Source organism: Bufo gargarizans, chromosome 4 (assembly GCF_014858855.1).
Source record: "Bufo gargarizans isolate SCDJY-AF-19 chromosome 4, ASM1485885v1, whole genome shotgun sequence".
NCBI lineage: Eukaryota > Metazoa > Chordata > Amphibia > Anura > Bufonidae > Bufo > Bufo gargarizans.
In genome coordinates, this window is record NC_058083.1 from 365,486,344 (window position 1) to 365,504,657 (window position 18,314).

At 40.8% G+C, this 18,314-nt stretch overlaps 1 protein-coding gene across 3 annotated transcripts in view; it reads right to left on the reverse strand.

The window, feature by feature from the left end:
- The window catches only part of TMEM181 (transmembrane protein 181), a 169,722-nt gene that overhangs the window by 26,950 nt on the left and 124,458 nt on the right, over window positions 1-18,314 (reverse strand). For 2 of the 3 annotated variants that reach the window (XM_044289655.1, XM_044289656.1), the window contains exons 2-5: window positions 10,092-10,195; window positions 4,174-4,229; window positions 1,705-1,795; window positions 107-228 (exon numbers count right to left, since the gene is read on the reverse strand). In XM_044289655.1, the coding sequence (XP_044145590.1) occupies window positions 107-228; window positions 1,705-1,795; window positions 4,174-4,229; window positions 10,092-10,195 (373 nt within the window). Of the gene's footprint in view, window positions 1-106; window positions 229-1,704; window positions 1,796-4,173; window positions 4,230-8,256; window positions 8,359-10,091; window positions 10,196-18,314 lie in introns of those variants that run through there. The other variant, XM_044289657.1, reaches the window with a different exon arrangement.

Here is an 18,314-nt window from a genome sequence, read left to right on the forward strand (position 1 = left end):
TCCCCAAATAGCATACAGAACACACTATAATGTAAGTTCATTTTCTACATAATGCTGAAACTAACAAACTTTACTTTGAAAATAGACAGCACCTTATGCTACATACCTGTGCACAACTAAGTGTCCTTGGCCGGGAGTGCTCCTTGTTATCTACATAGGATACTGTTGCATCAGAAGACACACCATGTATTTTCACAGATATTGTAAAATTGTTCTGGAAGCTGGAGTCTATATACAGGATGAATAAACAATCAGGTGGGAAAACAATTGTATTATTAATAACAACAACAATAATTAGAAGAAAAAAAAAGTTTTTTGTAAAAGTACTGTGAGCTATGCACGAAACATTAGGCACACTTTTATCACCCAATAAAGTAAGACTATCTGTACACTCTTTCTTTAATTACACTTTGGCAGAGTTTTGGACTGTTGGAAGGCTATGTTCACGTCGGTGTTGAAGGCTCCATAAGAGGTTGCAGATTCTGTTGCAGATTCTGTTAAAAACACAGGACAAAACATGTTGTTGGGTAAAATGACGGGTTTTCTACTGGAAACCCGACATATCCAATTATAGTCAATGGGGGCCGTCGGGCACCACTCCTTATAGCCATTTGACGACTCCAACTTTTCCATTATTTTCGTTGTTCTGCTCCATGGTGGAGCAGGATAATTGATATTGAAGCACTAGTGAGAATCTGGATTTAAATGACCCCTGTAAATCGCATAAATTCAATGGATGATGAAAGAAACAGATCATTTATTTTATGGATTCTCTAACATAGGTAAATCGGTATAATGATACCAAATGTTCACATTCTTGTTTTAAATAGAGAACAGAAAAGCGTCAAAAAGACCTCTGCTGATTTCTCTTTTCAAGCATCCGGTAAAGGACATTCATGTACCTTTCTAACAGGTCACATAATACACATTTGTGTGGCATAGACATAGCACTAGGTGGTTACTTTATCAGCCCTATTACCTTGTGTATAATGAGGCCCCCTACCCAACAACATAACTTGTATTATAATGCTGCCCTAGCTTTTGCATATGGGCTACAATGACAGGTCAGGTAACAGAGATCCCATTATCACTTCTGATGCTGGTGAACTTTCCTTTCCTGTCAATATAGCGTAAAGGAACATACAGCTACAGAGTGCTGTATGTACTCTACTTTTCAAAGGGTTGTCCCACAAAAAATATTCTACATTCAAACCACCACCTGGATGTGAATACTTCTATAATTGCATGTAATTAAAAATTTAGTATAGCCACTGAGTTATTTATTAAAATCTATCAGTGTCACATGCCCTTTGTTCTTTTTCGTATTTCACTGTCCACCTCAGTAACACCACTGAGGTGGTCACACATGCTCAATTCTATCCTTCAAATGCCACCAGCCAGATCTTCTCTTAGAAAATGTGACAATTACAGGGAGAGAGGTGCAGCAGAAAGGATACGTCTCTTTGAGCTGCCAGGCTAAAGAGAATATAGCCGAGCAACTGAAGCAAAGACCAGGGAGATGTACATGTGAGGTACAGGGCTGGTTCTACCTTTGTTAGAGATGGTTATGTACTATATGATGTCTAATTTTCAACAATACTATGGATAACCCCTTTAAAGTGAGGTGACAGTGTGACTAACTCAATGCATGGTGCATTTTCCATTTAATAATGTAATATGAGTGACAGTCAGGGCTTGGCTTACCATCTGTTTTGCTAAATTCAATCCTACACATTAGCCATAGCTGCTGGTTGTAAGTTGACATGACTGGAGATTGTAAGGTGTACTGGCCCACCTGCAAAAGTAAAAGGGATAATTAAAATTGAGCTTTCAAGTAAGCACACTGCACTTTACACCTTAGGGCACTTTCACATTAGCGCTTTTCTTTTCCGGTATTGAGTTCCGTCCTAGGGGCTCAATACCAGAAAAAAAAGATCAGTTTTGTCCTAATGCATACTGAATGGAGACCAATCCGTTCAGTATGCATCAGGATGTCTTCAGTTCAGTCACTGTACGGTTTTTGGATGGAGAAAATACAGCAGCATGCTGTGGTATTTTCTCCATCCAAAATTCCGGAATACTTGCCGGATCCGGCATTACTTTCCATTGAAATGCATTAATGCCGGATCCGGCCCCAAGTGTTTCAGTAAAAACGGACTCGGTTTTGCGGTCGACGCATGCACAGACCTTTAAAAATGTGAAAAAGATAAATACCGGATCCGCTTTTCCGGATGACAACCAGAGAGACGGATCCGGTATTGCAATGCATTTGAGAGACGGATCCGTCAACAAATGGTATCCGTTTACATACAGATTTCCGGATCCGGCAGGCAGTTCCGGCGACGGAACTGCCTGCCGGAATCCAACAACGCAAGTGTGAAAGTACCCTTAAAGGGGTAGATCAACATTAAGAAAGAGGGACAGTTTTTAATCCTTTTCAAAATAACAGTATCACATCTGTCCATGGGCTGCATGTGGTTTTGCAGTTCTGCCTCATTTACTCATGGCGATACATTGCAATGCTAGACACAGGCCAGATACAAACCTCAGACATTTTTTTTTTTAAAACCTTGGACAATTCCTTTGGACATGGATGATGGCCTAATCCTGGGAGGAGGGTTTGACCCTGAGTGTACCCAATGTTAAGGAGATGGGTTTCATAAATGCACTGCAGCCCCTTTTACATCTTCACTGTTCAGATATTGACAGCTTACCCTAAGGCCATCAATGTTTAAAGTCCCTAAAATCTCCCCTAAAGAGGTTGAATGGTGTGGGGCTGATCAATGTGACCCCCACAGATCATGAGAATGGAGGTCGGTGAATCCTAACCTTGCCGCTGCTTAGTTCCATTCAAATAAATGGGCCTGTACGGCAATACAAAGCACGGCCACTATGCAATGGATGGTGCTGTGCTTGGTAAGCTAAAAAGAAGCAGCTGCACGGCAGCCTGTTAAAACAGCTGGGTGCCGTCAGTCAGACCCCCATCCATCAGATATTGATAACCTATCTTCAGGATAGGTCATCAACATTAAACCCCTTTAATCTCTAATCTGTAACAAAAAGTATCTGTACCACAAAAAACTCAGTTTTACTGCTTTGGCTTATCTTAATGATGTAAGACCCCTAATGATATGTCACATGAATGTCTTTGTGCAAAATCTTTTAACTGTTGTGCTTTTCTGTCATTCATTTGTAATCTTTCCTGATGAAGGAGTGCTCTGAAAGCTTGCAATTATAATTGTTCTGGTTAGCCAATAAAAGTATCAATGCTATAATACTTTGGTCCATTTTAACACAAGAGTACTGAACACTACAGAGTTCCTTCACAGAAAGTCAGGGTAGATCACGTCCATAAAAGGAGCAGGAGGGAGGAAGCCAGGCCACACTTCTCACACAGCTTTGCATAAATCAACAGTAGAACAACCATAAGAAACTTTGTAATATGCCTTATTAGAGAGAAATGTCTAGTTCAGTTGTTTACCTCCCCCTCCTTGCTAAATGCTTTTCATTTTGAAATATGTTTTAAATGTTTTCTCCGTGTTTGAGTGGGTTTCCTCCGGGCACTCCGGTTTCCTCCCACACTCCAAAGACATACTTATAGGGACTTTAGCTTGTGAGCCCCATTGGGGACAGTTGGCTGCTAATGTCTTTAAAGCGCTGCAGAATATAGTAGCGCTATACAAGTGCATAAAATAAATAAATACATTCTTCCTGGTCATTACTTCTGTATGATGCCCTCCATGAGTGAGCAGATTCTCCTCTACTTTCTGGATGCAATAGATGGGAGTTAGCTCCCCTCACCAGTTCTGGAAGAACTGCAAACTAAATATCTAGCATACAGAGAAGAAAACTGCTAAAAATGACAGCTACAAGCCATACAGTGGCCAGAAATAGTGTTACTCCTCATGTAAACACACTGTACTATAGATTAATGCAAAGTTTGTTGAAAGGTTAGATACGCTTTAACTCTATAAAACATTGTATATATGCAATTTAGGGTCTGCAATAAGCTGAACAATAATATCAAGGCATGTAGAGAACCAAGAAAGAGACAACATGAATAATGTGTGCAATGCAAGACAGCACTCATTGTTTGCATTTTTGGTAGAAAGGGCTTGTAAAATGTGTGCAACATACAATGCTGAATGCAGGCAAAGGAGCCTCTCTGTGTACCTTAGATGAATTTGATGCTTCAGATCGATATTGTTTGGCTTCTATAACATTTGGTCCTGAAACAAAGAGCAAAATATAATGCAGAGTTTACAAAACAAAAATATAAAATCATTTAACCCTTTTCACTACCGAGCTACTTTTCATCTTAAATCCCAGGCTGATTTTTTGCAAATCTGATATGCGTCACTTTGTGGTAATAGCTTTGGAACGCTTTTACTTATGCAGGCTATTCTGAGATAGTTTTTTCGTGACACATTGTACTTCTTGATAGCGGTAAATTTGAGCTGAAAAATTTAACCTTTATTTATAAAATTATAATTTATAAATAATAACTTTTAAGACAGATAGTAATACCTCCTAAAATAGTTATCAATCAACATTCCCCATATGTCTGCTTTATGTTGGCATCATTTTGTAAATGTCATTTAATTTTTTTAGGATGTTAGAAGGCTTAAAATTTCAGAAGCAATTTTTCAAATTTTCACCAAAATTTCCAAAACAATTTATTTAAGTACAAATTCAGTTATAAAGTGATTTTGAGGGGCTTACGTAATGTAAACTACCCATAAATTACCTCATTTTACAAACTTCACCCCTCAAATTATTCAAAACTGATGTTAAAAACTTTGTTAACCCATGAGGTATTCCACAGGAATTAAAGGAAAATAGAGGCGACATTTCAAAATTTCACTTTGTTAGATTTTTTTAAGTTAATCAAATTTTTCTTGCAATACAGCAAGGGTTAACAGCAAAATAAACCTCAATATACATTATCTGATTCTGCAGTTTACAGAAATACCACATATGTGGCGGTAAACTGCTCTATAGGCATGTGCCAGTGGTAAGAAGGAAAGGAGCGACATATGGATTTTGGAGGTAGATTTTGCTAGAATGGTTTTTAGGCACATTTTTGTATTTGAAGAAACCCTGATGTACCCCTACAGTGGAAACCCTGAAAAAGTGCCCCCATTTTGAAAACAACACCCCTTAAAGAATATATTAGGGGGTACTGAGCACTTTGACCCTCTAAGCGTTTTACGGAATTTGGAAACAATTGACTGTGAAAATGAAAGATTTCGTTTCTTCCAATAAAATGTTGCTTTAGCCCCAAATTTTTCATTTTCACAAGGGTAACAGGAGAAACAGCACCCCATAATTTGTTACCCATTTTCTCCTAAATACGTCAACACCCCATATGTGGTGGTAAACTGCTGTGGTGGCTCATGGCAGGATTCAGAATAGAAGGAGCGCCATATGGCTTTTGCAGCACAGATTTTGATGGATCGGTTTATGGGCGTCATTGGTTTTCATTTTTTGAGTGATTGTCTGATGTGGGGGCTCTTTTTCTGCGGGATGAGGTGACTTTTTCATTGGTACCATTTTGGGGTACATGAGACTTTCTGATCGCTTAGTATTACAATTTTTGCGAGGCAAGGTGACCAAAAAAAATGGCAGTTTATTTTTATTTTTTCAGCATTCACCTGAGGGGCCATCTCATGTGATTTTTATAGAGGAGCGATACTCAATGTGTTAAGGATGCAGCGATACATGATGTGCCTTTTTGAATAGAATAAAATCTTGTTTTTGTGTTGCCATTTTCTGAGAGCAATATTTTTTTTTATATTTTTTGGGCGACTGTCTTGGGTAGGGGTTTTTTTTTTTTTTGCGGGATGAAATTACTTTTTGATTGGTACCATTTTGGGGTACATAAGACTTTTTGATCACTTGGTAATACACCTTTTGTGTGACAAAAAAATGGCAGTTTTGGGCGTTTTTTGTTTTTACGGCATTTACCTGACGGGGTGGATCATGCAATATTTTTATAGAGCTGGTCAAAACGGACGCAGCAATACCTAATATGCCTACTTTTCTTTCCCCCCCCCCCTATTTTTCTGATATATATATATATATATATACACACACATATATATTTATTTATTTATTTTTTACTTGAAACTTAATTTCTTTGTAAAACTATTTTTTTCCCCTTTATTTTTTGTCCCACTCTGGGACTTTTGGGGGTCTGATTCCCTGTACAATGCATTACAATGCTTCTATATTGTAATGCATTGGCTGTAAGTGTATTACCTACTGTAATACACTTATGGCTTCCTGCCTGTGAGATCCAGGGGACTGGATCTCACAGGCTCACACAGAAGGCAGCCAAAATGCCTAAGAAAGGCATCAGGCTGCCTTCCCTGCCATAGGGTCCCCATCACAGCAGGCGGAGGGTGCTCCCTCCCTCTCCACACATCGCACGTGCAATGGTCAGCGCTGACTACGGCACGTCTAAGTTTAATGCGCCAGCATCGGCTCCTGCACTACAGCGTTGCTATTTAAGATTTAAGCCAGAGCATCCAGCACTGTACATGTACGGCGCTGGTAGCGAACGGGTTAAAAGTGTTGTGCATTCTTAGGTGTTACATGTGCCATTGTCTGTTTTGGCATATGTTACTTTGCTCAGGTTTGCTATTGGATCATATTATATAAACTGTGCATACTCTAAATATGACATTTTACTTACAGGCTTTCTTGTAATATTTTTAACAAAAATACATTATTAAAAATGTAAATGCTTAAACTAAGCAGACAACAATCTTGAAGCAGCTTACTACTCGGTTTTCAAATTTTGTATGGTTCAGGAGACACAGCCTGCATGTGACACCAGTGACATCTCTGTACCTTCAATGCAACTTCTTCATTAATTCAGTGCATAATCGTTCAGTGAAACTCAGAGCAAGTACTGACTAGTGGTCTTCTATGGATGCTACTAGGGTTGTTGCGGGTATCGAAATATTGATACCCAAATCGATACTTTTGTCCCAGTATTGGATTGGTACCAGAATTTGCCTTTTATCGATACTATGCACAGGGCAGCAGGGAGAGTGTGAAATCCTATTCACCCTAATAGAGCTCTATTAGGGTGAATAGGACAAAGGATGAAAAGATCCCAGGTTCTAGCCACTAAGGGGGCTAATAGTTATTAAATAAAAACGTAAAAATAAAAAAATTATAATAAGTATAAATCACCCCCTTTTCCCAATTTTACATATAAAATATATAAACAATAAATAAACATATCACATATTGCCATGTCCGAAAAGTCCAAACTATTAAATATAAAAAAAATCTCCTATGCGGTAAATGCCGTAACAGAAAAAAAAAAAAACTGCATGATTCGCATTTTTGTTTAGTCACCTTGTCCCCCCCAAAAACAGGATAGGACTGTTCGATTATGGGCCATAAAATGTGGAATGCACGTGACTTTTTTGGTATTTTATTTCTTTCGCAATACTTTTTTATGGTATCGAAACCGAATCAAAATTTTGGTATCGTAACAACCCTAGATGCTACAAGCATGAATTCAACAAATAAAATGTATGCAACTAATATACAGTATATAGCTTCATCAGAGGTGATACTATACTCAGCAAATCAGCAATTATGACTGCGATTTGTATGCATGATAAACTAATCAGTATTAACCATTTTAGCAGGATATTGAAGGCAATGCCTAGCTTTATTTTTATCAATTAACAAAATGCAAAGTAAATGAAAGATGATCAAATCAATTTTTGGTCTGACCACAGTATGCCTTCAAAACATCAATTCTTCTAGGTAGACTTGCACAAAGGCAGTGATTTGGTAGGATTATGGTCAGGTGTATGATTAACTAATTATACTAAACAGGTGATATTTATCTTAATTTACACATGCAAGGTTTAAACACAGAAATTAACAGAAACAGCTGTGTAGAAGGCTTAAAACTTGGTGAGGTTGTGGAAGACAGTTTCATGTCACAGGGAAGACTGAGCACAGAAACAAGACTAAATGTAGTTAGATTGCATCAACAAGGTCTTATCCAGGAAAAGATTTTAAAGTAGACTGGCGTTTCAAGATGTTCTTTTAAGAAGCACAAACAAACGGGCAAGATTGAGCACCATAGATGCTGTAAATTGCCAAAGAAACATTGTGCAACAGATGAAAAACACATAATGCTTATTTGCCTTCAAAACTGAAAAATGTCCAGCAGTGCAATCAGCTGAGAACTGGCAGAAACCAGTGGGACCCAGGTACACTTACATTTACTGTTCAGGGAGGTCTGGCCAAAAGTGGTCTTCATCAAAGAACTGCAGTCAAAAAGCCATACCTTTGGTGTAGAAACAAGGCCAAGCGACTCAACTATGCACAAGACATAGGACCTGGGGAGCAGAAAAATGGCAACAGATGCTCTGGGCTGATGAGTCCAAATATTTGTCTTTAACAGAAGTCAATTTGTTAGTTGAATACCTGGAGAGTGGTACAGCGGTAAGTGTAGTTGGGGATTTGGTCAGGATTAATGGTTTTCTCAATGGTGAGAAATACAGGCAGATATTTATCCATCATGTAATACCACCAGGAAAGCATCTGTTTGGCCCCAAATGTACTCTAAAGCCAAACAACCCTAAAAATATACCCAATGTCATTAAGAACAATAGGTCATTTTCTGATGACACATTCCCATTAAACCAGTCAAAATAACGGTGGCTAAATCTGTATTGATTATATTTCATTTTTGTTCATTCACTTTGCATTTTATTAAAAGATAACAATAAAATATTAACACTTCTACTTTTGAAAGTGTTCTTATTTTGCAGTACATGAAGAAAAAGAAAGTTCAGCAGCTCTCACCTGCCCCTCCTTCAGCTGTGAGCATGGATAACGCGAGTCAGGCAACGGGTAATGGTATGCAAAAAGGGTTTGAAGAAATCCAGCTCCACTTTAATAAAGGAATGTAAATTTATTTTGCTTGCGGTAAAATCTCATCCATCAGTTACAAAAATTGTCTACGCGTTTCGGGCTACCAAAGACATATTTCAGCCCTTCCTCATGACACAGTGAGACATAAAAAATGAGACCTTTTAAAGGGGAGGGTGCACCTGTCTTTACTAATTGTTTTTGCAGGCTTGCAACCGCCCCCAGAAAAAGGTGCCACACCTTCAAATAGCTCTTCTTATGAAAAAGAAAAGAAAAAACACAAAAAAGACATTAAACCATACATATACATAGTGGGAAATAACTATGCAAAAAGAGAAAGAAATGGGGGGGGGGGGGGGGATACGCATAATATACACTCACCTTAAGAATTATTAGGAACACCATACTAATACGGTGTTGGGCCCCCTTTTGCCTTCAGGAGGAGACCACAGAAGAAAACTAAAGAAAGAGTCTTTCTGGATTTTTGCTTTGAATACACGCCAACCAGACGGCCTTAATAAACATCTAGATCTTATTCTGCAGAAATAATTCACATACTATAGTTCAAGTGCAATAAAAATAAAAATCTTTTGTTTTTTCCTTCTTTTTTTAGAACACTCCTAGGAGATCCTTTTTCTCTCCTTGTTTGTAATATGACATTTATTATACTCCACTACTTTTCAGCAAAATAATTTGTTATATTCAGCATATATATTCAGCATATATATTATGCGTATCCCCTCATTTCTTTCTCTTTTTGCATAGTTATTTCCCACTATGTATATGTATGGTTTAATGTCTTTTTTGTGTTTTTCTTTTCTTTTTCATGAGAAGAGCTATTTGAAGGTGTGGCACCTTTTTCTGAGGGCGGTTGCAAGCCTGCGAAAACAATTAGTGAAAAAAGGTGCACCCTCCCCTTTAAAAAGGTCTAATTTTTAATGTCTTACTGTGTCATGAGGAAGGGCTGAAATTTGTCTTTGCTAGCCCAAAACGCGTAGATAAGACTGCTATTTTTGTAACTGATGGATGAGATTTTACTGCAAGCAAAATAAATTTATATTACTTTATTAAAGTGGAGCTGGATTTCTTCAAACCCTTATTTTGCAGTACTTCCAATTTGTCTAAAATATTTGCCCAGTAGTGAGTGAGTGTGTATAGTGAGAAAGAGGAGAAAAACTCACCTGCTATTCCAATGAAAAGGGTTAATCCAAAGCACAGGAAAAATACAACAAAGACCAGTACAAAATAACGCTTTGAGAGCGTGTATAAGCGCATGGGAGCCAGCCTGCAATAAATAAAGAACATTAACAGCTAGATTTCTCCAAAACGTGATTTTTAAAAACTTTGCAGACTTATACATTATATATAATTTTATATTTAGGGGTAAAGGGACTATAAAACTGCATGCGTGTGTGGACAGAAAAAAATATTTTGATCAGGGTATAACAAAAAAGAAGGCACACCTATGGCAACAGGTCAAAAATCTTAAATTCTATTTGATAGTCTACAGGCCTAAATAAACAATAAGGCTTGAAACTAGACCCTTCATAAATGGTCATCAATAGCAGTAGACAAATCAGAAAATATTTAGTTGGACTCTGTTTATAGAAGTTGATTTAACTCAAGAAAACAACAGAACTTTAACACTGTGTATAGAAATAATAATGCGTAGTTTAAGAATGTGTGTGTATATATATATTTTCATGACTATGAAAATTGTAGATTCACACTGAAGGTGGATACACAGCTGATAGTCCTACTGTATAGACTGTAGAATTTGTATTATGGCAAGAAAAAAGCAGCTAACAGTCTATTCAGTAGGACTATCAGCTGTGTATCCACCTAACTTCTCCACAACGCAACCGATGGTCCCAACCCCATTTATAAGGCAAGAAATCCCACTTATTAAACCTGACAGGGCACACCTGTGAAGTGAAAACCATTTCAGGTGACTACCTCTTGAAGCTCATCAAGAGAATGCCAAGAGTGTGCAAAGCAGTAATCAAAGCAAAAGGTGGCTACTTTGAAGAACCTAGAATATGACATATTTTCAGTTGTTTCACACTTTTTTGTTATGTATAATTCCACATGTGTTAATTCATAGTTTTGGTGCCTTCAGTGTGAATCTACAATTTTCATAGTCATGAAAATAAAGAAAACTCTTTGAATGAGAAGGTGTGTCCAAACTTTTGGTCTGTACTGTATATAGATAGATCTATGTACACTATTTTTCAGACTAAGAAACACACCTAGGATTAAGAGGAGGTAAAAAAAAAAAAAAAAAAAAAAAAAAAAAAAAAAAATCACCCCCCAAAATCAGACCACCATTCTTCATCAGAACTCAGATCAAACACCCAAATCAGACCTCAGCTCAGAAATTAAAACTGCCACTCTGCAGATCCAGTCACCCTCCCTGGTCTTCTTCTGGCCCCTGATGTCACACCGCCTCAGGTCATAGTGCGCGTCTATGTACTACACTACATCTTGACGTTGTACACTGTCAGGACAGGGTGCAGAGCGGGGTCCAGAAGAAGACGAGGGTGAGTGGATCTGCAGAGTGGCAGTGCTGTCCAGATCAGGTAAGCTTATTTTTTTAAATGTCTGAGTTGAGGTCTGATGGAGGTCTGATGGGAGTCTGAGCTGAGCAGTGCTTCCCTCACCACTCCCTGTGCCTCCTGCATGCTAATGACTACTTCCATAATGGAAGCAGTCATTAGCATTCGGACTATAAGACGCAATACTTTCCCATTACTTTTGGAGGGAAAAACGCTTCGTAGGCCTCTTTCACACGGGTGTTACGGATTGGGGCCGGATAGGATGCGGGTGCGTGGTGGGGAAATCGTGCGAGTGAGCACACAATTTCAGTCAGTTTTGACTGCGATTGCAATTCGTGGTTCAGTTTTTTCCGCGTGAGTGCAATGCGTTTTGCACGCGCGCGAGAAGAAAAAATGAATGTGGTACCCAGACCTGAACTTCTTCAATTAAGTTCGCGTTTGGGTTAGTTGTAGTGTAGATTTTATTTTCCCTTATAACATGGTTATAAGGGAAAATAATAGAATTCTTTGATACAGAATGCTTAGTAGGTCAATTGAGGGTTAAAAAAAATAAAAAATAAAAATAATTTTATTAACTCACCTCCTCCATTGCTGTCGGTCTCTGCTCTTTCTTCAGGACCTGTGGTGACGTCACTGAGCTCATCACTAGTGATGAGCGAACTTCTGTTTTAAGTTCGGCGTCTAAAGTTCGGCTTCCGGTTAGCGGAGAATCCCGATATGGATTCCGAATACCGTTGTGGTCCGTGGTAGCGGAATCAATAATGGCCGATTATTGATTCCGCTACCACGGACCACAACGGAAGTCGGAATCCATATCGGGAACCATATCGGGATTCTCCGCTAACCGGAAGCCGAACTTTAGACGCCGAACTTAAAACAGAAGTTCGCTCATCACTGCTCATCACATGGTTATCACCACAGTGATGGACAATGTGATGTGACATCACCACAGGTCCTTTAGGGCTCTTTCACACCTGCGTTCTTTTCTTCCGCCATAGAGTTCCATCGTCAGGGCTCTATGCCGGAAAAATCCTGATCAGTTTTATCCTAATGCATTCTGAATGGAGTGAAATCCGTTCAGGATGCATCAGGATGTCTTCAGTTCCGGACCGGAACGTTTTTTGGCCGGAGAAAATACCGCAGCATGCTCCGGACAAAAATCCTGAAGACTTGCCGCAAGGCCGGATCCGGAATTAATGCCCATTGAAAGACATTGATCCGGATCCGGATCCGGCCTTAAGCTAAACGTCGTCTCAGCGCATTGCCGGATCCGACGTTTAGCTTTTTCTGAATTGTTACCATGGCTGCCGGGACGCTAAAGTCCTGGCAGCCATGGTAAAGTGTAATGGGGAGCAGCATACTTACCGTCCATGCGGCTCCCGGGGCGCTCCAGAGTGACGTCAGGGCGCCCCAGGCGTATGGATGACGTGATCACATGGCACGTCATCCATGCGCATGGGGCGCTCTGACGTCATTCTGGAGCGCCCCGGGAGCCGCACGGACTGTAAGTATGCCGCTCCCCCGCTCCTACTATGGCAACCAGGACTTTAATAGCGTCCTGGCTGCCATAGTAACACTGAAAGCATTTTGAAGACTGATCAGTCTTCAAATGCTTTCAGTACACTGGCGTTTTTCCAGATCCGGCGTGTAATTTCGGCAAGTGGAGTACACGCCGGATCCGGACAACGCAAGTGTGAAAGAGGCCTTAGCCGGCAGCTCATGATTAAAAAAGTAAGAAGAGATCGGCAACTATGCGATCAAGAGGAGGTGAGTGAATTTTTATTTTTAATCCCTCAATCCACATTTTACAAAGCATTCTGTATTGAGAATGCTATTATTTTCCCTTATAACAATGTTATGAGGGAAAATAATAAAGATCGGGTCCCCATCTCGAGGGTCACCTAGCAACCATTGCACCGCATCAGCACTTGCTTGCGATTTTCACGCAGCCCTATTCACTTCTAAGGGGACCTGCGTTGCGTGAAAAACGCACAAAATAGAGCATGCTGCGATTTTCACGCAGTCCCATTTACTTCTATGGGGCCTGCGTTGCTCTATATTGTGCGTTTTTTATGCATGCTGCGATTTTCACGCAACGCACAAAATGTGTGAAAATTACCGCTCATGTGCACAGCCCCATAGAAATGAATGTGTCCGGATTTAGTGCGGGTGCAATGCATTCACCTCACACATTCCACCCGTGCGGAAATCTCGCCCGTGTGTAAGACATTTTTACAATAGCGCAGGATGGGAAAGTGCGGAACGCACATGGCCGGCATTCATGTTTTCTGGACCCCAAAACATATATGGTTTTTGCATGTAACCTAAGTATCATTTTTCCAACGACATTTTATCCCCTGACTAGGCTTGTTATTGGTAGGAGATAATGACATATTATACACAACAGGCAAACTATTTTGAAATATAATTGCTCTTCACAAGAGCAATATATAAAGCTGAGTGTATATATGTGTGTGTGTGTCCCCGCTAAAGGAATCCGCACCGTCGCATTACAATCACAAAATTTGGCACACAGGTACATGAGGGGTCCAGGAAGGTTTTAGACCAGGTCTCAGCTCTCCAGGACGTACCGTTCCTGAGATATTCCCAAAAAATGCATTATCTAATAGAAGCTTGGTCACATGACCCCTATCAGACAATAGAAGCTAGCAGGTCCTCCAGTCTCCACATACACAGTTTTACACCAGGTTTCCATAACAACCCAGCCATTTTTCTTCACTGCTGTAGGAGAACTTTAAATGAAATCTCTCACCAGGATAATCGCTATTGAAGTAAAGTCATGGCCAGGGTGGATTTGATTTAAATCAAAATTATTTAAATCACAATTTAAATCACAAGTCAGTAAGGCTTGATTTAAATCATAATTTTCTACATAAAGACTAATTCTTGCTGGTATAACATAGTATGCAAGTAAATGAAGATTTTTAAAATAACTTTTCATATTAGTATGACTAAGGTATTTTTCTCAACTCTGTTCATGTTATAACATTTTTGCTGTGAAGAAGAGGCATGTGATCTCTGCTGAGCCAAATTCAGTTTTGAGAACTGCAAAAGTAAACCAAGCATCTGTGATATCTTGTAGGCAGAGAAACTGCCCAATAATCTTACAAAAACCTCTGGAAGAGCATGACATTGTGAATGGATTAATGGAATTTATTTACCAAAACAATTACACATATAGAAACATAGAATGTGTCGGCAGATAAGAACCATTTGGCCCATCTAGTCTGCCCAATAAGTATACTGAATACTATGAATAGCCCCTGGCCCTATCTTATATGGAGGATGGCCTTATGCCTATCCCATGCATGCTTAAACTCCTTCATTGTATTTGTACCACTTCTGCAGGAAGGCTATTCCATGCATCCACTACTCTCTCAGTAAAGTAATACTTCCTAATATAACTTTTAAACCATTGCCCCTTTAATTTAAAACTATGTCCTCTTGTAGCAGTTTTTCCTTCTTTTAAATATTCTCTCCTCTTTTACCTTGTTGATTCCCTTTATGTATTTAAAAGTTTCTATCCTATCCCCTCTGTCTCGTCTTTCTTCCAAGCTGTACATGTTAAGGTCCTTTAATCTTTCATGGTAAGTTTTATCCTGCAATCCATGTACCAGTTTAGTAGCTCTTTTCTGAACTCTCTCCAAAGTATCAATATCCTTCTGGAAATATGGTCTCCAGTACTGAGCACAATACTCCAAATGAGGTCTCACTAGTGCTCTGTAGAGCGGCATGAGCACCTCCCTCTTTCTACTGGTAATGCCACTCCCTATACAGCCAAGCATTCTGCTAGCATTTCCTGCTGCTCTATGACATTGTCTGCCTACCTTTAAGTCTTCTGAAATAATGACCCCTAAATCCCTTTCCTCAGATACTGAGGTAAGGACTGTATCACAGATTTTATATTCTGCTCTGCTCTTGGGTTTTTATGCCCCAGGTGCATTATCTTGCACTTATCAACATTAAGTTTTAGTTGCCAGATTTTTGACCATTCTTCTAGTTTTCCTAAATCTTTTTCCATTTGGTGTATCCCTCCAGGAACATCAACCCCGTTACAAATCTTTGTGTCATCAGCAAAAAGACATACCTTACCATCGAGGCCTTCTTCAATTTTTGCAGATAAAAATATTAAACAATATGGGTCCCACAACAGATCCCTGAGGTACCCCACTGGTAACAAGACCATGGTCTGAATATACTCCATTGACTACAACCCTCTGTCTCTCAGCCACTGCCTAATCCATTCAACAATATGGCAGTCCACGTACAGCCTTATTCTACATAATTAAAAAAACGAATCTTTATTTCATGATGGAATAACCTTTGGATGGTTTTTCCTCAAAAAGCATCTTATATATAAAAAAAAAAAAAAAAAAACACGATTTAAGATATAAAATAAAAATAAATAAAATATGGGCGTGGCTTGGCCGTCCGGCAAGATGGCTGCGTGAAAGAGGAGCTCCACTGCCCAGCTAACAAATAGGAGCTACTAAAGCACCGTGCCCGGGTTCCATGGGGAAATCCTTATCCTCCAGAAGAGTGAGAGGTAACCCGGCACCCCCTCTTGAGGAGCCAAGACATCGCGGTCTTCCTAGATCGCCGCAACACCAACCCGTCTGCTACAGGAAACTTAAGGCGCGAATCGGCGGCGGGATCCACTGCTGGAGGTGAAGGGAGAGAAGCTCCCCTGGCGCAGCGTCCGGTCCGCAGCAGCTCCCTGACAGTAAGTGGCTCCCCCCTATCCCCGCTCACAGAGGAATTCAGGTACAGGCCGAGAGAGCAGAGGGAAGCAGAGAACACAGGGGAAAAGCAGCCGGGAGTGAAGCATAGTGCAGACATGCCGCCTAAAATGGCGCCGAAGCGCAATAATCCCCCGGCGACACCTACACAGCGCAGGAGGGACTGGGCAGAGGCCTCTGAAATCCTTGATCAAACCCAAGCTACTGAGAAAAATATGGAGGAGGATATTACATGGGGTACACAGCCAGATATGAATGAGGACACTGAAGATGATGTCCCACACCTGTCGCAAGCCTCAGCCTCCCTAAGGCAGTCACTACAGCATCTCCCTACTAAGTAGGATTTTAAAAATCTGATAGTGGAAGTAAGGGACACATTTAAGGCTGAAATTTCGTTACTGCCCGGGTGGACTCCCTTGAAGTTGAACATGACACCACGCGCAAATATATTGCTCACCTCCAATCTACTGTAGAAAAGTGTACCCAAGTGGTCCGTGACAATATGAGGCATTTGGAAGATCTGGATAACAGGGGCCGCAGACATAACATTAGGGTGAGAGGCCTGCCGGAGTCAGACACAGACGAGAACCTGCATGAGATCCTGAATGGACTATTCAATTCCATTTTAGAAGCTCTGGAGACCCATATTGTCAAAATGGACCGTGCTCACAGAGCTTTGCGACCTAAAAATTTGTCTGCCGCGGGATGTTGTTTGCCGTGTTACGGACTATCAGATGAAAGAAGCCATAATGACTAAAGCTCATGCGCTACGGGCCATAGATTTCCAGGGGACACCTGTGCAATTGTACCAAGACCTATCATGGCTCACCCTGCAAAAAAGGCGCCAATTGCAGCCTCTCCTGCTATGGCCCCATGCACACGGCCGTGTTTCACAGCCGTGTGCGGGCCGTGGAACCGCGGCCTGGATCCCTCCTGAGAGCAGGAGCGCACGGCGTCACTGGTTGCTATGACGCCGTGCGCTCCCTGCTGCCGCCGCAATACAGTAATACACTCCAGTGTATTGCGGCGGCAGCAGGGAGCGCACGGCGTCATAGCAACCAGTGACGCCGTGCGCTCCTGCTCTCAGGAGGGATCCAGGCCGCGGTTCCACGGCCCGCACACGGCTGTTAAACACGCCCGTGTGCATGGGGCCTATCCATGAGGCAAAAGAAAATTCCCTACCGCTGGCGATACCCGTTTGCACTGATTGCCAACAAAAATGCGAGAGCCATATCAATGCGGGCTCAGGCAGATTTGTCCTTTTTTTGTGCTACTTTGGGGGTGGCAGAACCTCCCATTGACGACTGGGAAGTCCCAGATCCGCGACCTGCACCCCCTCCGATTTGGAGTCAAGTACAGAATAAGAACCGCAGGTCCCCTCCAAGAGAGGATTCCAGGGGACTTACTATGAGAAGTGAACTGACCTGACTTGCGGTAGCATGAATCACCTATTGATGCTCACCTCCAGCAGTTAATGTTTCCTTAATGGGCGCTTGATGCTCCTCATTTGTTTCTAATACCTAATTGTTCAAGAATACTATATTGTCGGGCTTTTAGGGAGCCCTGTTGTTTCAGCATATTGTTAATTTAATGTTTGACTATCATTGTCTGGTTAGACCAACCACGTTACCACAGGGGGAGTTGATATTACTGGTCCTCTTCCTTTTCTCAGCTCTCTATAGAGTAGGAGAGAAGAGAATGGACTGTACTATATGTCTTTTGCCTTCTTTGACTGCCCCCATCTGGACGTCAAAGTCCAATGTTCGGATATCTCCTGTATGTATACCTTGTTTGTCCTTGTCTGGTGTGTTCCCTCATTCCCTTTTGTATTGTATGTTTTTTTATGTGCTGACTGTGTCTAACAATATTAATGGTGCTCTTTTTCAGACTCTCTGTAAGAAGCATTGGGATGGGCTCCTCTGGGGTTATGACAACTGCAGCTCCAATAGCAAGTATATGGCGCAGCCAGTTTCTCCACTATGTTCAAGTGTATGTCCTTAAACGTTAAAGGCCTGAACTCCAATGTAAAACGGAGACTGGCTTTGAAGGAATTTCGTGCCCAAAGAGCGGATGTAGTCTTCATACAGGA